Source organism: Fundulus heteroclitus, chromosome 24 (assembly GCF_011125445.2).
Source record: "Fundulus heteroclitus isolate FHET01 chromosome 24, MU-UCD_Fhet_4.1, whole genome shotgun sequence".
Lineage (NCBI taxonomy): Eukaryota > Metazoa > Chordata > Actinopteri > Cyprinodontiformes > Fundulidae > Fundulus > Fundulus heteroclitus.
Window position 1 is genome coordinate 3299824 of NC_046384.1, and position 21490 is coordinate 3321313.

The 21490-nt window shown below is 40.3% G+C and overlaps 1 protein-coding gene across 1 annotated transcript; it reads right to left on the minus strand.

Moving 5' to 3' along the window:
* Nucleotides 1-468: 468 nt before the first annotated feature.
* On the minus strand, nucleotides 469-16114 carry LOC105921683 (NLR family CARD domain-containing protein 3). The gene is made up of 10 exons (XM_036128286.1): nucleotides 16022-16114; nucleotides 15254-15373; nucleotides 13659-13778; nucleotides 12473-12708; nucleotides 6788-8576; nucleotides 4536-4712; nucleotides 4101-4277; nucleotides 2277-2453; nucleotides 1954-2127; nucleotides 469-1163 (listed from the first exon to the last, which is right to left on the minus strand). Exons 1-10 carry the CDS (start codon nucleotides 16093-16095, stop codon nucleotides 1151-1153), a joined length of 3057 nt encoding a protein of 1018 aa, XP_035984179.1. The 5' UTR covers nucleotides 16096-16114; the 3' UTR covers nucleotides 469-1150.
* Between the last annotated feature and the right edge of the window lie 5376 nt (nucleotides 16115-21490).

The window sequence follows — 21490 nt, forward strand, 5'->3', positions numbered from 1 at the left end:
GTCTAATCAGATATACAGCATTTGTCGTTTGTGCCTTGTTGCTCTGACTGTTGAGCAATGAGATAACATTATGCATTTAATGATTAGCTACTTACCGTTATCTCTGTTACTCCTCTGTCCCATACTACGATACCTAGCTGCTATGGCTACTAATGATATGTGTAATGTTAATCATTGAGTTTTGAGGAAATGGTCTTACATGCGCCACCTTTCAAACTTTAGAAAGGAAGGTTTGTCAAGTGAAGAATTCAGTGCAGAACCACCTAAAGATCATTAAGGACCAGAAACCATGGCAACCTACCCTCCCTACTCTTCATTTCCTTAATTTGATAATTCCTAATTATAAATTATCCCACATATATGTTATAAATTTTAAAAGGAACTTTGGGTAATGTTCTGAACAACAGCTTTAATGCATTAAAACAGAAAACGATAAAAGTTAAATTTTGATCGATTTTATTTAGGATGGGGGGGGGGAAGAAAACATTTAAGAACAAATACATTAAAACAATCAGCCAAAAGAACATAAAGTCATATAACAATGTGTACAATACAACTTATCAAAAATAAATATTTTCCACGGAATTCCTACAGGGATTAATTTCAAAATTAGCTTATTCACCTGAAAGGGAAATAAATGTAACTCGTTTGACAGGCTTTTTCATAATTTCTGTAGTTTTAAATGCACGATACAATGATCTGCAAGTTGTATTTTATAAAAATGTATATGTAAAAAAATATATGTTATTTCTTTATTACAGATTACATAAAGTAAGAGCTGGAGGAGTCTGTAGTTAACCTGAGTATGAAAGACTGAAAACCATTTTTGATAAGGTGTACATGTCTACAAGAAAGATTCATAAGCAACTATAACCAAAAAACATTGATAATAAGTAACCATTTTAACACATATTTAATTAAAGACAAAGACAATGCTGTGGAACTGCATTACTGCAAAGCAAAACTGGACATAAGGTCCAGTATGTGGACATTTATGAATATAGACACCTGCCACTTTTTTTTAAAGATTTTGTGGTACTAGTGGCCTTTATTCACACTTATCAGAGAGGAACTGGGGATAGAGAGATGTGGGTAAGACAGGCAATCTAGAGCTCCGGCTCTACTGTGACTTCTCTGTCCTTTATGAAGGTCACCACTGCCACCTGCAGGGAGAAGGAGGAGGAACAGAAGACAAATTAGTGTCTCCAGGTTCTCTTCTTCAGTTGTTAGTCGGTGATGGGACATCTATAAACAGCAGCAGGAATTTCAGTGCTGCGGATCAACCCTTGTGGCAGGTTGGTTTTAGACGTGAACTTGATTGCCATTACAAAGAATGTCCTCAGATATATGAGAAGAAAGCCAATATAAAATGGGCCTTTGTGTTATTTTTGGTCATCACTAGTCCTGGCCTTGGATCTCTCCCATGGAGGCCATTTTTTTCTATCCTCGCCCTATTCCTGAGTAGTGAACTGTGACCTTACAGAGAGGGCTGTCATGATTTAGATGTTGTTCTGTTTTCTTTTGTGATCTCAATAATGATGTGCTCCTGAAGTAATTTCCCCACTGTCCTTTGTTCTCTCCATTTGCTGGCTTTTGCCATGTTTCACAACAGTCACAAAACCCTAGAAATGACTTTGTATCCTTCACATACCGACAGATTTCACTAACGTTATCTATTATCGGTTCTTGTGCTTCTTTAAGTAAGAGGGTGGTCTTATGTGTCGCTTTTTGAGACCCTTTGACTGACTTTATGTTGTCAGACAGGTTCTATTTGAATGATTTCACGTTTCTACAGGTCTGATAGTGAACAGGCCTTTAACTAAATTTGTAATCAAAGACAACAACACTCATATTCAAACATACACATGAACACTGGATCTGCGCATTGATAGTGACAACGTTCAGTCCGACAGTGCTGGGTGCAGTCTAGACTGAATCTAATGTTTTACTGACCTCACAGTCTCCAGTTTGTACTCTGGGCTCTTCACGAGATCCAGCAGCTGCTGAACATCTGGGTCTTGCAGGTCATTCCACCTGATGTTCAGTTCTGTCAGATGGGATGGATTGGACTTCAGAGCCGAGACCAGAGAAACACAGCTGACCTTTGACACATGGCAGCTGTTCAATCTGAATAAAGAATAGCAAATGTAAGATGAAAATGGAATTTGTCATGAAGATCCTCAGAGTGGATCACTCTTATCAGCTATTTAAATTATACTGTCAACACAGATTTCAACACGTTAATTTCAGTAGCAAAGAACAGCACAGTGTCTTACGTCAGGGTCTTTATTTTGCAGAGTGGACTCTCTAGGAAACCACAGAGCTCCCTCACTCCAGCGTCTTTCAGGTTGTAGTTCCTGCTCAGGTCCAGTTCAATCAGGTGGGAAGGGTTGGATTTGAGTGCCAGCACCAGAGAAGCACAGCTGATCTCTGACAAACTACACCATCTCAATCTGAATAAAGAATGTAGCCAACAGGACTCAGGACAAATAATCACAAAAAGTTTAAGAGCATTTACAATAACCATTACAAGCTGCTGTAAAGATGTGCCGATTTAAGCTCTTAAACTGCAACTCCATTAAAAAAGACATGTTGCACAACTAATTTATTCCAGTTTCACATAAAACACATACTCATTAATAGCTACTGATAACAAAGCAACGTATTCTTGCACAATGACATGGACTGTTACTTGTAGATTCAAGGAGCTGAAAATTCCTTTATTCCTTTTATAAATTGGGTTCAATCTCACTTTACCCAGTTATTTACTGACGGTGTCATGCTCACTGCCAGGACATTTTGTTTTTTGGGCTGGCTGGCTGTTTGTCAGTCTGTTCTGCTCCCTTCTGCTAATCAGTGGAGCAGCTCCACCTGCACTGACCCAGATACCTGCATGGTTTTTACCTGTAACTTTTTATTTGTTTTATTTTTAGTAAATCTTTCCACTGTATCTGCCTGAATTATCTGACTGGTGCATTAACAGTTATTTATTTTATTTTGTTTTCTACGGTGTCAAAATGTATTTATCATTGGAGAAAGATTAAAGCCCACACCTTTCGGTAGTGGTTAATGGATGAGAGCCAGGGTACACCCTGGACAGGTTGTCATGCCACACCCCAGAACTTATGTTTTAGTCAAACCAATGTACCGTAAGATATTAAAACAATCAAATAATGCTCTGAATATTCTCCTAATTTTATACCTGATGGGCAATCAAACTAAAGCCTCCAAATCAGATGGAATATCTATCTATATGCAATTGAGAGATGGAATAGAAGGAGCAGGAGATTGTAGCATCACCAAAGGGAGGAGAATGGGAGCACCAAGTCGTCTATCCTGGACAGAAGTCTGAGGCTCCATCCAAATACCCTTAATAATAGCTTCTAGCTCCTGTTCCTTGACCTTTCGTCCGGTCAGTAGAAAGAACTCTACCGTAGGAAGGAAAGGAGTTTCGGACTGCTGTGCTGAATATGGACAGCCTTTAATTCCGACATCACTACATGATGCAGACGCACATGGACGATGGGAGTCAAATCCGGACCTACGGTATTCCGAAAATGAACTACAGAGTGTGCGCTCTCTTCTCTCTGGACGTTTTTGTTGATTTCTATGAGGTGGGCTGTGCTTATATGTCAAAGGATTATGGGATACTTTTAGGCTCCTAAGTACTGGTAAGGGATGTCATGGGGTTCCAAAGCTGGACTAGCCATGGGAGGAAGCATACAGGCTACTTTTCCTTTCTCCTTCCTTAGTGACGGAATTATTCGGACAGCACTTATGCCGACTGCTGACGCACTTCAGCTTTGGCTGAAGAGTCCTTGCTCTATATGGGTATTCTGAGTCATTTTTTCAATGTAGGCTGACAGGAAAGGGGGTTTGAGAGAGGGGGGAGACATGCGGGTAAGGACTTCAGGCCGGAATCAAGCCTGGGTCAGCCGTGTTTATGACTTAGGTATGTGGGTAGTTCTCATTACCCCTGCGCCATCGGAGCACAACGTTTCTTTGGTTATTGATAAAAAATAATGTTAGCAATAACACAATTTCATCACAACAGTCTCATCATTTTGTTCTCAGATTAAAGCTAACAAATGTTTTCTGACCTCACAGTATTCAATATGCACAGTGGGCTCTCTAGGAAGCCACAGAGCTCCTTCACGCCAGCATCTTTCAGATCTTCGTTCCTGCTCAGGTCCAGTTCTGTCAGATGGGAGGGATTGGACTTCAGAGCTGACGCCAGAGCAGCAACACTGTTCTTTGACAAACTGCAGCATTCTAGTCTGAAGGAGAAATAAACACGCAAGCTTAGACCTACAGACATAGGTTAAATTTTTTTTTAAATATGCAAGAAAAGCTCAACTGGAATGAAAATAATTAAATATGACTCTTTCTATGTAAGTGATCCTCTGTTATAATTAGAGTGTTAAGAATGTAACAGTTTATAAAGACTGTGAGAGAATGTCCACCAGGGATCTGCACTCTAAGCCCTCCACCCACACCTGCCTTGCTTGGATAAACAGAAAACGGGATGAACTGACCTGAGAACTTCTAATTTACAGTTTGGACTTTCCAGTCCAGCACACAAGGACTGCATTCCAGATTGACCCAGTAATGTGTTCCCACGCAGATCCAGGTGAGTCAGATAGCATTGGTTGGACTTCAGAACTGAGGCCAAACTTTCCCAGTGAACCTCTGAGAGCTCACATTCAACAAGTCTGTTATTACATAAAAAAAATAAAGTCAGGTTTAATTAAACCAAAATATTTGTCTCCTGAACACAAGCTGAAATTATTTGAAGAGCAAACAGTGATGTCACATTCTGATCATTGTGTTTCCTCTTTTACTGTATTTGAGTTGAAACTATGAATCTCTTGAGTCACTGTCAGATCTGCACACTTTTGAAGTGTTATCATAATAGTTCCTACAATAAAAACATCAAATTACTGAGAGCCTTTTTGGAAATCAAATAACTCATTTGACTTGTGGAAGCTAACAACTAGTCAAATGTGCACCACCTGGTATTCTAATCAGTGGAATACACCGTGATGTTGCTGATACTCAGGCATTTTGACTAGTCAAACAACTGTTGTTGCATTAGTTTAATATGTATCATGCAGGATCAATTTGACAGATTAGCTATTATTTGCCTATGTGTCCGAGCTTTGCCAAGAATGCAGTCAACCATTGGATTTTTCATCAGTTGTACAGCAGCTTCAAAGATTGAATTTTCCTGTTCCTTTCAGGTCAAATGATCCCTCCTGACTCACAATCAAGGTGAGTCATCAAATCTGCTCATAACGATTGAAACAGCATGTATCTGACTAACTTGTTAGCATCATCCCTATTTGAGAATGTTAATTTTCAAGAGGCTCTCAGAGATGAAAAAAAATGTTTCTACTCCAGATAAATTAAATATTACCAATAAAGGTCAGTTGGGTGAATACAGCACTAAATACAATGCCTACTGTGACCATCACAGAGACCATAACTTTGCCTTAATTTCACACAACATATTAACTTCCCAACTCACACTTGTGGTCACACCCTGGATCTTGTTTGCTCCTACGGCCTATCAATACAGGTTTCAAGCCTCAGCCTTAACATCTCAGACCACCTGGCAATTATTATAGACATCAACATCCCCATTCCCAACCACAAGGATACACACAAAATAACCTTCAGAAACCTCCAATCTATCCCTCCTTCTGCCCTCTCAGCCGCTGTCATCGCCATAATGTCCTCCTCCCCACCTCTGTCCTCTGATAACCCCCTTGACCTTGTGACTTATAACCACAGACTCTCCTTGTGTCAGAAACTGCCTTCCTCAAAGACACCAATGATCTCCTCCTTTTCTCAGATTCTGGTCATCTCAGCATTCTCCTCCTCTTAGACCTCACTGCAGTCTTCGACTCCATTAATCACACCATTCTTGTCTCCCACCTAGAATCCTCCCTCAACATCACCAGCATCACCCTCTCCTGGTTACAGTCATATCTCCCAAACAGGCAATAATTCAACAGCATCCATAACTGCACCTCTTCCACTGCACTTCTCTCACAAGACGTTCCCCAGGGTCCGGTGCTTGGCCCTCTACTCTTCATCCTGCACATGCTACCCCTCAGTTCCATCACCTGTAGTCATGGTCTTCACTTTCACTGCTATGCCAATGATGTGCAACTCTACATCTCCACCAAATCCATTAATGTTGGAACTCACTCTACTATTGACAATATCACTTTGACCCCTACCAATTACATCTGCAACCTGGGAGTCATGAACAGCAATCTCACCTTTGAACACCACATTAACCACATCACAAGAACTCCCTTTTTCGTCTAAAACATTTTGATCGTCTCCGCCCAACACTTCCCTTTTCTGCTGCTGAAACTCTCATCCATGTCTTCATTTCTTCTAGACTTCATTACTGTAACAGTATTCTTTATGGTTCATCATCCAGAATTCTCAATAAACTCCAGCACATACAAAACTCTGGTGCTCGCCTGCTCACCTACACCCGTGATCACATCACCCCAGTTCTCCAGAACCTCCACTGTACAGACCTATCTACATTCACATTATATCTCAAAACTCTCCTTTTTAAAATATCTTTTAATGTAAGATTAACGTCCTGTTTTGTAAAGTTACTTTGAGTTTTTAGAAAAGCACTATGCAAATTATATATATATATATATATATATATATATATATATATATATATATATATATATATATATATATATATATATATATGTATATATTTGTGTGTGTGTGTTAACAGATCTTTACTCACCGAGCCTTTCTGCAGTTCCTCACAGCTGCAATCAGTCTCAGTTTCCCCCCTTTGGACGTGTTGTACTTCTCCACGTCCAACTCATCCAGAACCTTCTCTGACATCTGAAGCATGTAGGCCAGAGCTGAGCAGTTAATCTCCGAAAGTTGTTTCAGTATCATGTTCTTAGACTTTAGGAACTCTTGGATCTCCTGATAAACTGTGTGGTCGTTCATCTCCATCAGACAGGGAAATATGTTGATGCTTCTATCAGGAGAGATATCATCAGTGTTTATCCTCTTCAGGTTTTCTATAGCCTTCCTTATGTATTCTGAACTACTCTCTGTCTGACCCAGCAGGCCTCCTAAGAGTCTCTGGTTGGACTCCACAGAGAGGCCATGAAGGAAGCGAACAAACAGATCCAGATGACCATTTGTACTAGTTAATGATTTATTAATTACTCTTTTCAGAAAGTAATTCAAAGGTGAGTGTTTCTGTTTATCTCCAAAAAAACTCTCTATCACCTGTGTGTTCCTGCTGGTGAAGCAGTGGAACATGTAGACTGCAGCCAGAAACTCCTGAATGCTCAGATGAACAAAGCAGTAGACTGCTTTCTGGAAGATCACGCTCTCTCTCTTGAAGATCTCTGTACAAACTCCTGAGTACACTGAGGCCTCTGTGACATCCAGACCACACTGCTGCAGGTCTTCTTGGTAGAACATGATGTTTCCTTTCTCCAGATGTTCCAACGCCAGCCTCCCCAGCTTCAGGAGAACTTCCCTGTCAGCCTCCATCAGCTCCTGTGGACTCCTCCCATGTCCTCCATGGTACTTGTTCTTCTTCCTCCTGGTCTGGACCAGCAGGAAGTGAGAGTACATGTCAGTCATGGTCTTAGGCAGCTCTCCTGTCTGCTCTGTGGTCAACATGTTCTCCAGAACCGTAGCAGTGATCCAGCAGAAGACTGGGATTCCACACATGATGTGGAGGCTCCTGGAGGTCTTGATGTGGGAGATGATTCTGCTGGACAGCTCTTCATCACTGAATCTCCTCCTGAAGTACTCCTCCTTCTGGGCGTCGCTGAAGCCTCGTACCTCTGTTACCCTGGCAACACATGAAGGAGGGATCTGATTGGCCGCTGCAGGTCTGGAGGTGATCCAGACCAGAGCCGAGGGAAGCAGGTTCCCCTTGATGAGGTTTGTCAGCAGAACGTCGACTGATGACTTCTGTGTGACGTCAGAAACCAGCCGACTGTGGCTGAAGTCCAGAGAAAGTCTGCTTTCATCCAGGCCGTCAAAGATGAAGAGAAGTTTGTGGCGAGCCAGCTGCTCTGCTGGGAGCTTCTGGAGGGTTGGATGGAAAACATGGAGCAGCGTGAGAAGACTGTGCTGCTCACCTCTGATCAGGTTCAGCTCCCTGAACGACAGCAGAACCACCACACGGACATCTTGGTTCTCCAAGCCCTCGGCCCAGTCCAGAGTGAACTTCTGCACTGAGAAGGTTTTTCCAACACCAGCCACGCCGTTGGTCAGAACCACTCTGATCAGTATGTCTTGGTCAAGCAAAGGTTTAAAAATGTCTTGGCACCTAATTGGCTTATCATGTAGAGCTCTTCTCTTTGAAGCTGTCCCCAGCTGCCACACCTCATGTTGGGTATTAACCTCTTCACTCTGTCCCTCTGTGATGTAGAGATCAGTGTAGATCCTGTTGAGGAGGGTTCTACTTCCTGGTTCATCACTTCCTTCAGTCACCCGTTCACACGTTCTCCTCAGACTGTTTCGATGTCTATCTAAAACTTCCTGCAGCTCAACATCTACAGAAAAACAGGACATATAGAACAGAAAGCAACCTGTCTGAAGAAACACACAACACACTCAATTTAATGTCATTTTTTCTTCATTCCAACTTTAGTAATACTTTCAATATGGATGATGAGCAAGAGAGAGCGAAGAAGTAAGTTTAAAAGATCTCTTCAATTGATAATTATGGGAAACATTGAATCTTTGGGGTAAAATTGGATAAAATTCAAGTGCTATGAAGGAACCAGCCAGAGAACTCAGTATTAAATGTTTCTCTAAGACAGGGCTACAAAATCATATCCTTAACACCAACAAATCTCTTCCGAAATTAGATGGTGACCTAGTGTTAGTTCCCCAGTTCCAATCTCACAGACTGCCCTGTAATAATCCAGGCAATCAGAGAATCCGATAATTCAACCAGACATAATATGGTGCTTATAAGGTTTATTTCTTTAAAACAATAACACAAACATATAAGGCTGACTGAATAGAGTCCAGAAATGGACAGAGGTTCATAAGTTTTGACAGACAGCAGGTCCAAGAGAAAAACTGGTGTCATGCACAGAGAAGGCAGGCGGAAAACTGGCAGACAGACCCAGAGGGCAGGATGGGAATCATGGTCAAAAACAGTTCAAGGTCATGTCCAGAGTTAGAGAGCTGATGAGGTGTCCAGCAAGGTCAAAGTGAAACAGGGTATCCAACACGTGAAAAACTAGGTAAAAACAGGACCGCTGGACTGCTGCTCACTCAAGACTAGCAGATAATCTGGCAAAGACTGGCTGTGAGAGGCTGGTATAAATAGGCATTATCACAGATGGAAAGAGTGGAGATTATTTTGAGAAAAACAGGTGTATCTGCCCACTCTGCCCAATTAGCAGAGTGGAGCAGAGTAGAGAGTGGCAAACAGCAAGACCCTTAGCCCTTAAAAATGTTCCCCAGGGACTGCCCAGTGGTGGCCCACAGCTCCCTACAATAGAGATGTGTTGAATACAGATCACACATTTCAGAAGAATGTATGTTACAATGACAAACGCAGGTTATTATTTTTATCAATAACTTGGGCTGGACGAAAGAAAGCCTATCGATAAAATAGAACTCATATTGATCGATATTGATAATTATCAACAAATTCTAAACATGTATTTTAAGTGCAGCCCTGGACATTTTATGCTGTTGCTTAATAACCTATGTTTAGATACAGAACACACAAAAACTGAATTAAAACTCAACCCTTTATTCAACCAACTCCTTACCAAACTTTTAAACAGAAAAACACGTGCTCTCTAAACTCTTTGATGGGGTGGTTCCCCTTGTAGTTCCTGGGTCTGCCTTGTGATTGGTTGCGAGAATGTAATGACTTTAATATTAACCTACATGGCTAGAATGCATAAGGAGGGAAAACTGTTATTCTATGGAACTTTTTATTGACCCTTTTTTTCTATCATTGATATTCGTCTATTGATCGATATTATTGTTATTGAATTATCGTCCAGTCCTATCGATAACCATAAGAGCAGACAGAGATTTGAAGAGAAGCGGCAAAAGCAAAGGTGGTGTGTTAGTAGTGATTGTCAACAAAAGATGGTGTAACCCAAATAATGCCACAGTGAAAAATCATCTCTGCCGCCTGGCCATTGACCTGTTAGCTGAAGGATTTCTTCCACACTATTCACTACTAGAGTTTAATGCGACCCCAAAGAGGACACAACTGAATTCAATTCAATTCTATTTATATAGCTCCAATTCACAACACATGTCATCTCAAGGCTCTTTCCAAAGTCAGACTCCATCAGATCCTCCAGGTTGGTGAGAAAGTTTCCTCTCTAAGGAAACCCAGCAGGTTGCATCAAGTCTCTCCAAGCAGCATTCACTCCTCCTGAAAGAGCGTAGAGCCACAGTGGACAGTCGTCTGCATTGTTGATGGCTTTGCAGCAATCCCTCATGCTGAGCATGCATGAAGCTACAGTGGAGAGAAATCTTCCCTTTAACAGGGACTTTTGCAATATTATGATTTATGGTGGGGACATACAGCTGTGACAAAAGCAAGAGAACCCAGTCATATGCTTTCTCTTGACCCTTTCTGTTCTTCTCCATCAGCATCCTCAAAGCAAATACTGCATCTATGGTACTTTTTGTTGGTGTGAAACCATACTGCTAATCACAGAAGCACACTTCAGACCTCAGTGTAGCTTCCAATAATCTTTCCCATAACTTAATTGTATGACTCATAGACTTTATTCCTCTGTAGTTGCTACAACTCTGCACATCTCCCTTGTTCTTGCTACCAATTCTGTTTGGACTAATTGAAGCTACACTGCAGATGGAAATATGGACAATGTTTTAAATAAGATAATATGATATAATGGCTTGATTTTGCAAAGATACTTGTTTTACAACAACTGCTCTTCATTAGAAGGATAGACACTGGAATGGGCACAGAAGCCAAGCAGAAGACGGGGTGATGGAGCATAAACTAACATCAGAGAGGAACTCCATCCCCTGCCACAAAAGATGAGTCAGGCACAATACACTTCAGTGGTCATTCCAAATTTCTTATTAAGAATATTATTTAAAAAGGGGGAAAAACAAATTGGGAAATATGAACCTTTAATGAAGAAGAAGAGATAATCTTTGCCATTGCAATTATACATTCCAGCGGGATTTGTCTTCTGCATCTGACCCATCCTTTTAGGAGCAGTGGGCACCAATTGCGGTGCCCGGGGAGTGGTCTGAGGCTGAGGGTCTTGCTCAGAGACTATGGGTGTACAATTTTGGCAAAAATCAAAGTTCTAGATATTTCAACATAATTGTGATTGTGATTTATTTGTGACTTTTCTCTGCATTAACCATAAGCAACAAAAATGGCCTGTAGATAAAGATGTTTGTAAACAACAACTGTTTCCCACCAACTGACATGATTGGGTTTTAATTTCTGTTGTGACAGTCATACTGTGGTGATGATTTTTTTTTATTGAATTGCTTCTGTGTGGATGAATGAAAATATTTTTTTCCAGACTCAAGATTAATGTTTTATGCAATCTTTTGCGTTGGCATAGGATGAAGCAGGATCTGATTTGCACTAAAGATCCTTCAAAAGATTCAAAACGGGTTTTCTGGCTCAGTTTGTCTGAAAGTGGAGTTCCCCAGAGCCTGCAATGTGATGTTTTTCTCATTGCGGAAGGTTCAATCTGCCTTTAATGTCTCCTAGTGTGACTACGAATTTGGATGGATGGGTTATCCATGAATCACAAGTTGCACGTAGGAGGCCTTCAGGTGGTTTGTGAGAGTAGATGATTTTGACCTTAATTAGTATGTAAGCTTTGATTATAAGCAGTATATCAATAACTCCCTGTACGTTTGAAAAATATTGTATTTTTCCTCATTTTAATTTATCTTTACTCTCTAAACATACTGATGAAGTAAGCTACTGTAGATGTGGGTGGTACAACAGAAGATCACAACAGAAATTTATAGATGTCAACAAAATATAACTCAACCTTCAATTTTCATGTGCAGATATGGCTCAATGTCCTTCTAGTGTGGATTTCACAATATATATAAGATATGTTACAACATTTTCTTTCTGCACAAATTAACATAATTACATACAAATAATTTGCTACTAGCTCATATCAACTGTTACTCATCTCCATAAAAAATGCTCAGAATAATTTTTTGTACAAAGTTTAAATGCTACAGAAAAGGGGGGCTTTTATGCAGTAAACGTCAGAAATCTAAACCTATTGATTAGAGAAAAAAGGACATGTGAAGGAGCAGAACTGAATGTTGTAGCCAAAGCATTTGAGGTGGTATTTATTGCTGAATGATCTTCATAATAATCTTGAATTTTCATTCTGTTTGACACAACAATATGTCTGTATTTAAACAACAGGTTAAAAAAATGCCATACCTTCAACAGAGCTGTTCCTATTGGCTGTTTGCAGTTCAGCTCTGCTAATGGATCTTTCTCCACACTGAGGGCAGGAAAAGGGTCCAGATGATGCAGACTGATCACAATATGAGGTGAAGCATTGTCTACAGAGCCAGTGTCCACAGCTGGTAGAGACTGGATCCCTAAGGTCATCCTGACACAAAGCACAGCAGGACGGCTGCTCCGCTACACAAACAACCTTCTTCTCTTTCCCTCTGTGAAGAAATTTCACAATCATTATAAAATACGGAAACAACAGGGGGAAATTGTGGGGGCTTATAACAAGTTAACGTTTTTTGTTTTTTTACTCAAAGATTGTGACCTTGTCTTGATAACCTCAAAGTAAGATTACACTGTTTTTAAATCATCATAAAATACAACAAAATGTGTAATCAACTCACTAAACATTGATCGCTACAGTTTGATTATAACATTTTTTCATTGCATCCACTTTAAACAACCCTGAACTATCACAGTTTCTGTCTTTTTGGAAATTACAAGAATGAAGTCATAAAATTGTGACAATATAGTATTAATTCTATGAAAACTCTTCTCCCCTGTTTTTAAATGAGGAATGTTGAGCATCTTGTAAAGTTATACTTTGGTATCGGTTTCACAATTAAGGAAATACTAAATCTTTTTAGCAAATCAGAATCAAATTATTTGTGTAATACTGATTCATAGTATCACTTATTTCTCTCATACAGCTTTATTTTCATAATGTTCTGTATTCTAGGACACCTAATAATATGACGGCATTCTTGTTATTTCCCCCAAAGAATTGTACTAAAGTCATCATAGATTATAATAAGTTAATTATTAACCACAGAGTAATACATTTCCACAAAAACAAACAAACAAATGTTTTCTGATGTCAAAAGGTTTGAAATTTTCAAGAAAAATCTTAATTTCCATTATTAAAGGCATACATGTGAGATGTTAAAACAAGTATATCTTTGACATTATAAAGTCGGAAATTTTTGACCATCATTTGGATCATCTCACGCCCCCCACATAGTGTCTGGTGACCCCCGGGGTTCCAGACCAATACTGTAGTAGATACTTTAACTATACAGAGGTAAAAAGCATTGATGCCAAAAAGAAAAATCATATCAAAGGGAGGAATCATTTAATATCAAGAACAAATCCACAAATGTGGTCTTACTTTGAGTTTGGATTTCCAGGTGTATTACTCAAGTCTTGATGTAAGCCTTTGGACCAATTGCTCTTTATAGATATAGAGGTGGCTACTGAAGATTCTGGCCTCTGCCAGGGCTCCAGACCTCTGAAACACAAGGATGCCATTATTCAGGTCCCATTAACCACTGATCTGATGAAAGATATTTAAGAAGCACTTAACATACATACTGTTGCAAAAAATCTAAATGGGTGTGGGTGAAAGAGGGGGGCAGGGGGCTGGTGTGTATCTCCAGCAATCGTTGGAGCTACACCTCCGACAGGTGTAGCTCCAGTACGTCACAGATATATACAGGACAAACAACCACGCACACAAAATCATAACAGTCATGTTTCCAGACTTTGGGAGGAAGCTGGAGAACCTGAGGACAACCCAGGTATGCATAGGAAGCACATGCTAACTCTATGCGCTGCCTGGCACCATGGAGCCGAAATGGCATTTTCCAGAGAACAAAGGCAGGTTTGGCACTGGCTGACCTGAACTGGACTTCCCATGAAAGAACTATCTGTCCTTGGGGACCATGCACAGTTCACGCAGTCCTTAGTGTAGATTGAAGTGGAAGATCTTACAAACACCGGCTACAACTCAGTTTCTCCAAAAACGTGTAATGGTTCACAGGGGAAAACGTAGTATATTCACAATTTGGGTCATTACTAGATTGACATTTGATAGCTGCAGCCTTAATGTTTGGGAATTTTTATGGTGTGAAGAATCTACGTTGAATGTATTAAAACACTAAAGATATGTAAATCAGCTTTAGGGTAAGAACCTAACCAAAAAAAGTACCGTTAAGGCACACTTAAAATCCTTAAATGTTCTCAAACATGTATGGTGCACCTTCTCTATGATCACCGTTGTGTTTACTGACTGATTTTATGAGCAACAATGTGCTCAAAAATCTGTTAAAATGTGTAAGTACGACTTTGGTTAGCAACGAAGCCACTCAGCTAAATGGATATTAGGAGCATTACGGTACACTGTGTCTCTACCTGAGGACCCCTGAGCTGTCTACCAGACTGCCTGACTGTAATGTCTAAACTAGAAGTGCATTCATGTAAGGCAGCCTGGAGTACGCGCTAGCAACAATAAACCTAGTAAGTTAATTAAATATAAAGTTTATTTTGGCCTCATGTTAGAAACAGGGCAGTGTAGTCCAGCTACTCTGTCCTCCTGACAGACGGATAGAGAGCTGTGGATGTGGAGGAGTGATATTACACACTTGGGAAGAAGATTTAAGCGTCTTAAAATCCGGTGAGTCTTATGGTCCCAAAAATATGGTAACAGTAATTAAGAGCCATATTTGAACACTGTAAAAAAAAAAGCTAGTCTAATATTTCCAGCTAATTGTGATGCTGTTTGCAGTCTAATTTTACATTTTAAAGGAACTGTCATTAACCTGTCTGGGGACTACATGGCTCAATGACTTCTGAGATGGGTGCCACCCCACTGAATTCCTTCACCCACAACTGAGCATCAACAATGGATTGAGAGGAACTTTCACTTTCATTGCAATTGTACTCATCTTGTACTTTTTTTAAATCAGTTTCTTTTTCATGTCTTACTTTTGGTCAAACGTTCCAGGTGTATTACTGAAGTCTTGATGTAGTCCTTTGGACCAGCTACTCTTCATTGACAGGCCGCTGGACCCTGGATACTTCCCTTGCTCTGTGAGGTTCTGAGCTCTAAAACACAAACATGTTATTGAGATTAGTTTAATCACAGGGCGGTTCTCAAAAACCATAGAGAGGTTCTGAATAACCAGTTTCAAAGAATGAGGAAGTTAAATGTAAGCACTGCAAAAACAAAACTAAAAATAAGAAAAAATTTCTTAAAATTAGTGTATCTGTCCTTGATTTGAGCAGGTAAATAAGATTATCTGCCAATGGAATAAGATTTTTGCACTTAAATAGGAACAATTCATCTCCATCATCTTATTTCAAGTGCATTATATCTAATTATCTTATTTTAGGGGTCAAAATACTCATTCCATTGGCAGATAATATTATTTACCTACTCAAATCAAGGACAAAAACCCAAATTTTAAGAACATTTAACTTATTTTTAGGTTGGTTTTTGCAGTGTGAATAACCAGTTTCAAAGAATGAGGAAGTGTCAGGTGCTCTTACTGAAGAACAGTAGAAATGATTAAAAATATAAAAACAGGGTACATAATTCTATATAAGTAACATCAAGACAAAGTTAATTAAATCTATCTGACCCGTTTAGCTTGATCATCTTTAAACTCAGTCAGTACATCAAATGTAAAGGAAATGTGTTTGTTCAACAAGTTCCGACTACTGGTAAGTTTAGTTTAGATTAAGCTTTCTTACCCTGTGGCTGCAGGTTCGCTACTGCAGGCTGAAGGGTTGGCTCCGATTTCCTGCTTCTCCTTCTGATCTTCCATCTTTGTGGGCTTTGTTTTTAGCCTGAGAGGAAAAGTCTTCTTATAAGTCCAACTGAAGAATCACATGCAGACATCCTGACTCATAAAAAAGAAACATAACCGCCTGACTTGTCACTAAACTTGGGCTAATCCCAAACAAAATATATGCCTCAGTCAGAACTAATGAGGATGTTGTGGTTTCATCAGTATGTGATCAACACATGACTGAAACTGCTGATGTCTAACTTGTCATTATGAGGGATTGCAGCAAAGCCATGTACAATGCAGATGACTCTTCCTGTAGCTCTACGGTTCCCCAGGAGTGAATGCTGCTTGTTGGGACTTTGAAGCAATCAACTGGTTTCCTTATATAGAAAATGTTTGACCAATCTGTATAATCTGATTGATTTTGACTTTGTAAAGTGCCTTGAGATGACATGTTTCATGAATTGGCGCTATATAAATATTTTTTTTCTCCACAAAGCATATTTTTTTATAAATACAATTTAATTGAATAGTAGAACTTTGGGTTGGTCCCCTCTGAAGACGCTCAGTACCTCTTATTATTATTATTATTATTATTATTATTATTATTATTATTATCATCTTGGGATAGAAACTCAGCTTGACTTTATTCACGTTGCTGTTAGTTTAGTAAATGAAACCCGGACGGGCCCTGAACGCGTGCCTTTGGGTCAGCACTCCTGAACAGAACCAACGTGTCCCCTGCCCGTACTAACCTCCACTCACACTAACCCCACGCTGCTGCTTTAAGGCGGACGCCCATGAAGAGCTGCTGTACATAAACGCTTTGGACTCTGCATGGTTCTGACGCTTTAGTTCGGGTCCGCCTCATATTTAAGTTCTGCTCGAGTTCTGCTGTCTGACTGATGTTTACCTGCCTGGTTCTCCTGCAGCTCAAATAAACAATCAGACTGGTTTCCTCTCTCCGGCGTCTTCATTCATCTTCATCTGGGTCCAGAAGTGTCGTCGGTGCGAAACCGTGGAACCAGCAGCAGGACATCCCATAATAAACGGGTTATTTAAAGTTGCTGCGCCGCCGCTGACGAGCAGCGCCACCTGCTGGCCGCTAGGCTCCATTCCTTAATTGGTAAAAAGAGATGTCTAAACAGGAAATCCTTCTATGTTAAATGTAGAATATAATTTAAAATTCTCCTTCTAACGTATAAAGCCCTTAATAATCAAGCTCCATCATATATCAGAGCTCTGATTACCCCGTATGTTCCTAACAGAGCACTTTGCTCTCAGACTGCAGGTCTGCTGGTGGTTCCTAGAGTCTCTAAAAGTAGAATGGGAGGCAGATCCTTTAGCTATCAGGCTCCTCTCCTGTGGAACCAACTCCCAGTTTTGGTCCGTGAGGCAGACACCCCGTCTACTTTTAAGACTAATGTTAAAACTTTCCTTTTTGACAAAGCTTCTAGTCAGAGTGGCTCATGTTACCCTGAGCTATCTCTATAGTTATGCTGCTATAGGCTTAGGCTGCTGGAGGACATCAGGGTCTATTTCTCTCACTCTGCTGAGTTCTCCTACTGCTCTACAATCTGCATTGTTTGTTGTTATTTCAGCTTTTAAGTTTTTATTCTCTGTCATTTTTCTCTTCATAGAAGGTACACCTGGTCTGGAGTTCTGTTAGCTGTGACATCATCCAGGGGAGACAGATCATCCTCTATTACCATCTAACAAAGAAAGTACTCCTGGGTCAATGTGAGCTTTTGTGCTTTCTGTGTCTCTGCTCAGTCTTCTCTAACATAGAAAGTACTCCTGGGTCAATGTCAGCTTCTGTGTCTCTGCTCTGTCTTCTCTAACATAGAAAGTACTCCTGGATCAATGTGAGCTTCTGTGCTTTCTGTGTCTCTGCTCTGTCTTCTCTAACATAGAAAGTACTCCTGGGTCAATGTCAGCTTCTGAGCTTTCTGTGTCTCTGCTCTGTCTTCTCTAACATAGAAAGTACTCCTGGGTCAATGTGAGCTTCTGTGCTTTCTGTGTCTCTGCTCTGTCTTCTCTAACATAGAAAGTACTCCTGGGTCAATGTGAGCTTCTGTGCTTTCTGTGTCTCTGCTCAGTCTTCTCTAACATAGAAAGTACTCCTGGGTCAATGTGAGCTTCTGTGTCTCTGCTCTGTCTTCTCTAACATAGAAAGTACTCCTGGATCAATGTGAGCTTCTGTGTCTCTGCTCTGTCTTCTCTAACATAGAAAGTACTCCTGGATCAATGTGAGCTTCTGTGTCTCTGCTCTGTCTTCTCTAACATAGAAAGTACTCCTGGATCAATGTGAGCTTCTGTGTCTCTGCTCTGTCTTCTCTAACATAGAAAGTACTCCTGGATCAATGTGAGCTTCTGTGCTTTCTGTGTCTCTGCTCAGTCTTCTCTAACATAGAAAGTACTCCTGGGTCAATGTCAGCTTCTGTGTCTCTGCTCTGTCTTCTCTAACATAGAAAGTACTCCTGGGTCAATGTTTGCTTCTGAGCTTTCTGTGTCTCTGCTCTGTCTTCTCTACCATAGAAAGTACTCCTGGATCAATGTGAGCTTCTGTGCTTTCTGTGTCTCTGCTCTGTCTTCTCTAACATAGAAAGTACTCCTGGGTCAATGTTTGCTTCTGAGCTTTCTGTGTCTCTGCTCTGTCTTCTCTAAGCCCCAGTGGGTGGAGGCAGATGAGAGTTCACACTGAGCCTGGTTCTGGTTCTGCTGGAGGTTCTCCTCCCTGTTAAAGGGGAGTTTTCCTCTCCACTGTCGCTTCATGCATGCTCAGTATGAGGGATTGCTGCAAAGCCATCAACAATGCAGACGACTGTCCACTGTGGCTCTACGCTCTTTCAGGAGGAGTGAATGCTGCTTGGAGAGACTTGATGCAACCTGCTGGGTTTCCTTAGAGAGTAAACTTTCTCACCAACCTGGAGGATCTGATGGAAGCTGACTTTGGAAAGAACCTTGAGATGACGTGTGTTGGAGCTATATAAATAAAATTGAATGAATTTAAATTATGTGAACATCCTGGGGATCTGAGCCATGAAAAAATGCTTCTAACTAAATCTAGATAATGTATGGAAAGCAGATGACTGATTTTATTTCTGTTTAAATGTATTTTTATTGTTGTCCACCTTCTGTGGCTGCTTGTCCTCGTGGGGTCCTGAGGGGGGTGGAGGTGGGGGCCCGGGGCCTTTCTCCATCATTAGGAGACACGCTGTGGTTGGAGTACCCAGGGGGAACCCATGCATGCACATGGAGAACATGGTGAAGGATCCCAGGCTGGGATTGGAACCCGGGACCTTCTTGCTGCAGGGGTCTAGTATTATTATTATTGTTGTGTTAATATTTCCTGTGTTGCATTGACATTTTGGTCCAAACGCCACCCTGTTGGACCCTCAGGAGGCCTGTTTGACAGACGGGTGATCCGATGAGCAGACGGGTCAGAACCGGTCTGTAGAGGAAAATAACAGCTTCGTTTTATGGTTTTATATTTACTTTATTATAACAATAACAGGTAAACCTAGTTTATGACACTGTGGAGAGCGGAACCACAGTTTGTTCTCCTTTAATCAGTTTTAAATGCAGCTCAGGCTGAGGTTTAACTGACTTTAGTTAAATAAACTAAAGGTCTGTCATGAAAACTGATTTCAGAAACAAGCTGGAATTTATAAAAATTTTAAAAAATGAACCAGAACACAGATACGGGCGAGCAAACAAAGAAAACAATCGTTCAGGTTGTTTTATCAAGGAGATCCGACGGTTCTGTCTTCCTGGTTCTGGTCCAGGACCTGGAACTCCATTTCCCATGAGGCAGTGGGCGCAGAGCGCGGCTGGCTGATTAGCGGCTCCATACCTGCAGTCTGGGACCAGAACCCTCAGGTCTGACGCTTTCTTTGGGATCCCGAGGACTGAAGCGGTTCGCCTGGATTTCGACCGGCATCCTCCAGCAGGGGGCGCTCTCAGCTCTCCGTTTGAAGAGCTGTCGCTGTGCCGCGGCTCACCTGTGGACAGGTAAGGCAGCGGCTGAGGCTGACGCACATTTTAAAATAAGGTGAGAACGGGGCTGGAGTGAAACAGAAATCCCAGTTGGGTCTAAAGCAGCGTGGAATAATCCTGCTCTACGCTTTGACTGCCTGTTCTCTGCTGCTGCTGCTCTCTATGGTCCACCTACAGCAGGACTCCATCCATATGGCGATTAAAATCCATTAAAAGGGCCGGGCGCACCTGTTTTGGTTTCTAGTTCACACAGAAATGTAAAACAAAATGGCAGTAACATAAAAGCAGCACCTATAGACCCAGTTTATACCGTTTATCTGCAGAAACAGTTAAGTTGCACTTTAAATTCATCATTCTGCACCAGTTTTTCTCCTTTTGGACATTTCTGGGTTGATTTAATGTGTTGTGGGAAAACTGACACCTAGTGGCGGGATGCTGTTACTACACAGTTAGAATAAATCAACATTCACTACAGGAGGCAGAGTTTAGCTACTTTATACACTTTAAAAATATAAATGTCTCTGCTTTATGACATGATGTGCCTTCTGTTTGACACGTGATCTAGAGTGTTTATATCATAGACATCATATATGTAGACGCGTCATTGGGTGGGTTCTGCCTATGCTGTGATGCGTCAGAGCGTCCGCCATCTTAAATGTGGCAAATCTGCAGTTACTCAGTCACTTAAACAGTATCAGAGGGACTTTAATCTCAGAATATACTTTAGATTCGTAATATTTTTATTTTTGTAATATTACGAGTTTATTTTCGTATCCCTTAAACTTCATTCTCCTGAATTTATACTTGTTAAGAATACAAATAATTGAAATAGTCTAACCTGGCCCTATTACTCAAGGAGTGAAATAATTCTGCAAACTGTGACTATTATGGAAATGTTCCCGCTTAATTCTCATAATATGACGTTTTTCTCAACATTACCACTTATGTCTTTTTTTTTTTACTTCTCCTGTGACTTTTTTCTCATATTAGCAACTTTCTCTTTAATACTCCCCCAAAACGTCTGTTCCTAATCTGTGTCTATACCAGATCTTAAAAGGTTCACAGGGTTTTATGAAATAATGAAGACCACAATGTTTAGATTTAACCAATTGATTTTTATATTCATAACACACACACACACACACACACATGCATATATATATATATATATATATATATATATATATATATATATATATATATATATATATATATATATATATATATATATAAAAAATCTGGACATATAGTTATATATATATATATATATATATAAAATCTGGACATATAGTTATATATAAACACACATCTATCACATATTTATTTAAAATACTTCACAATCTATAAATGCATATCTATATCTAAAAACATAGATCAAAAGCTCTCTGTTCTGCTGATCTCTATCAATTAATCTCTATATATTTCTTAACAA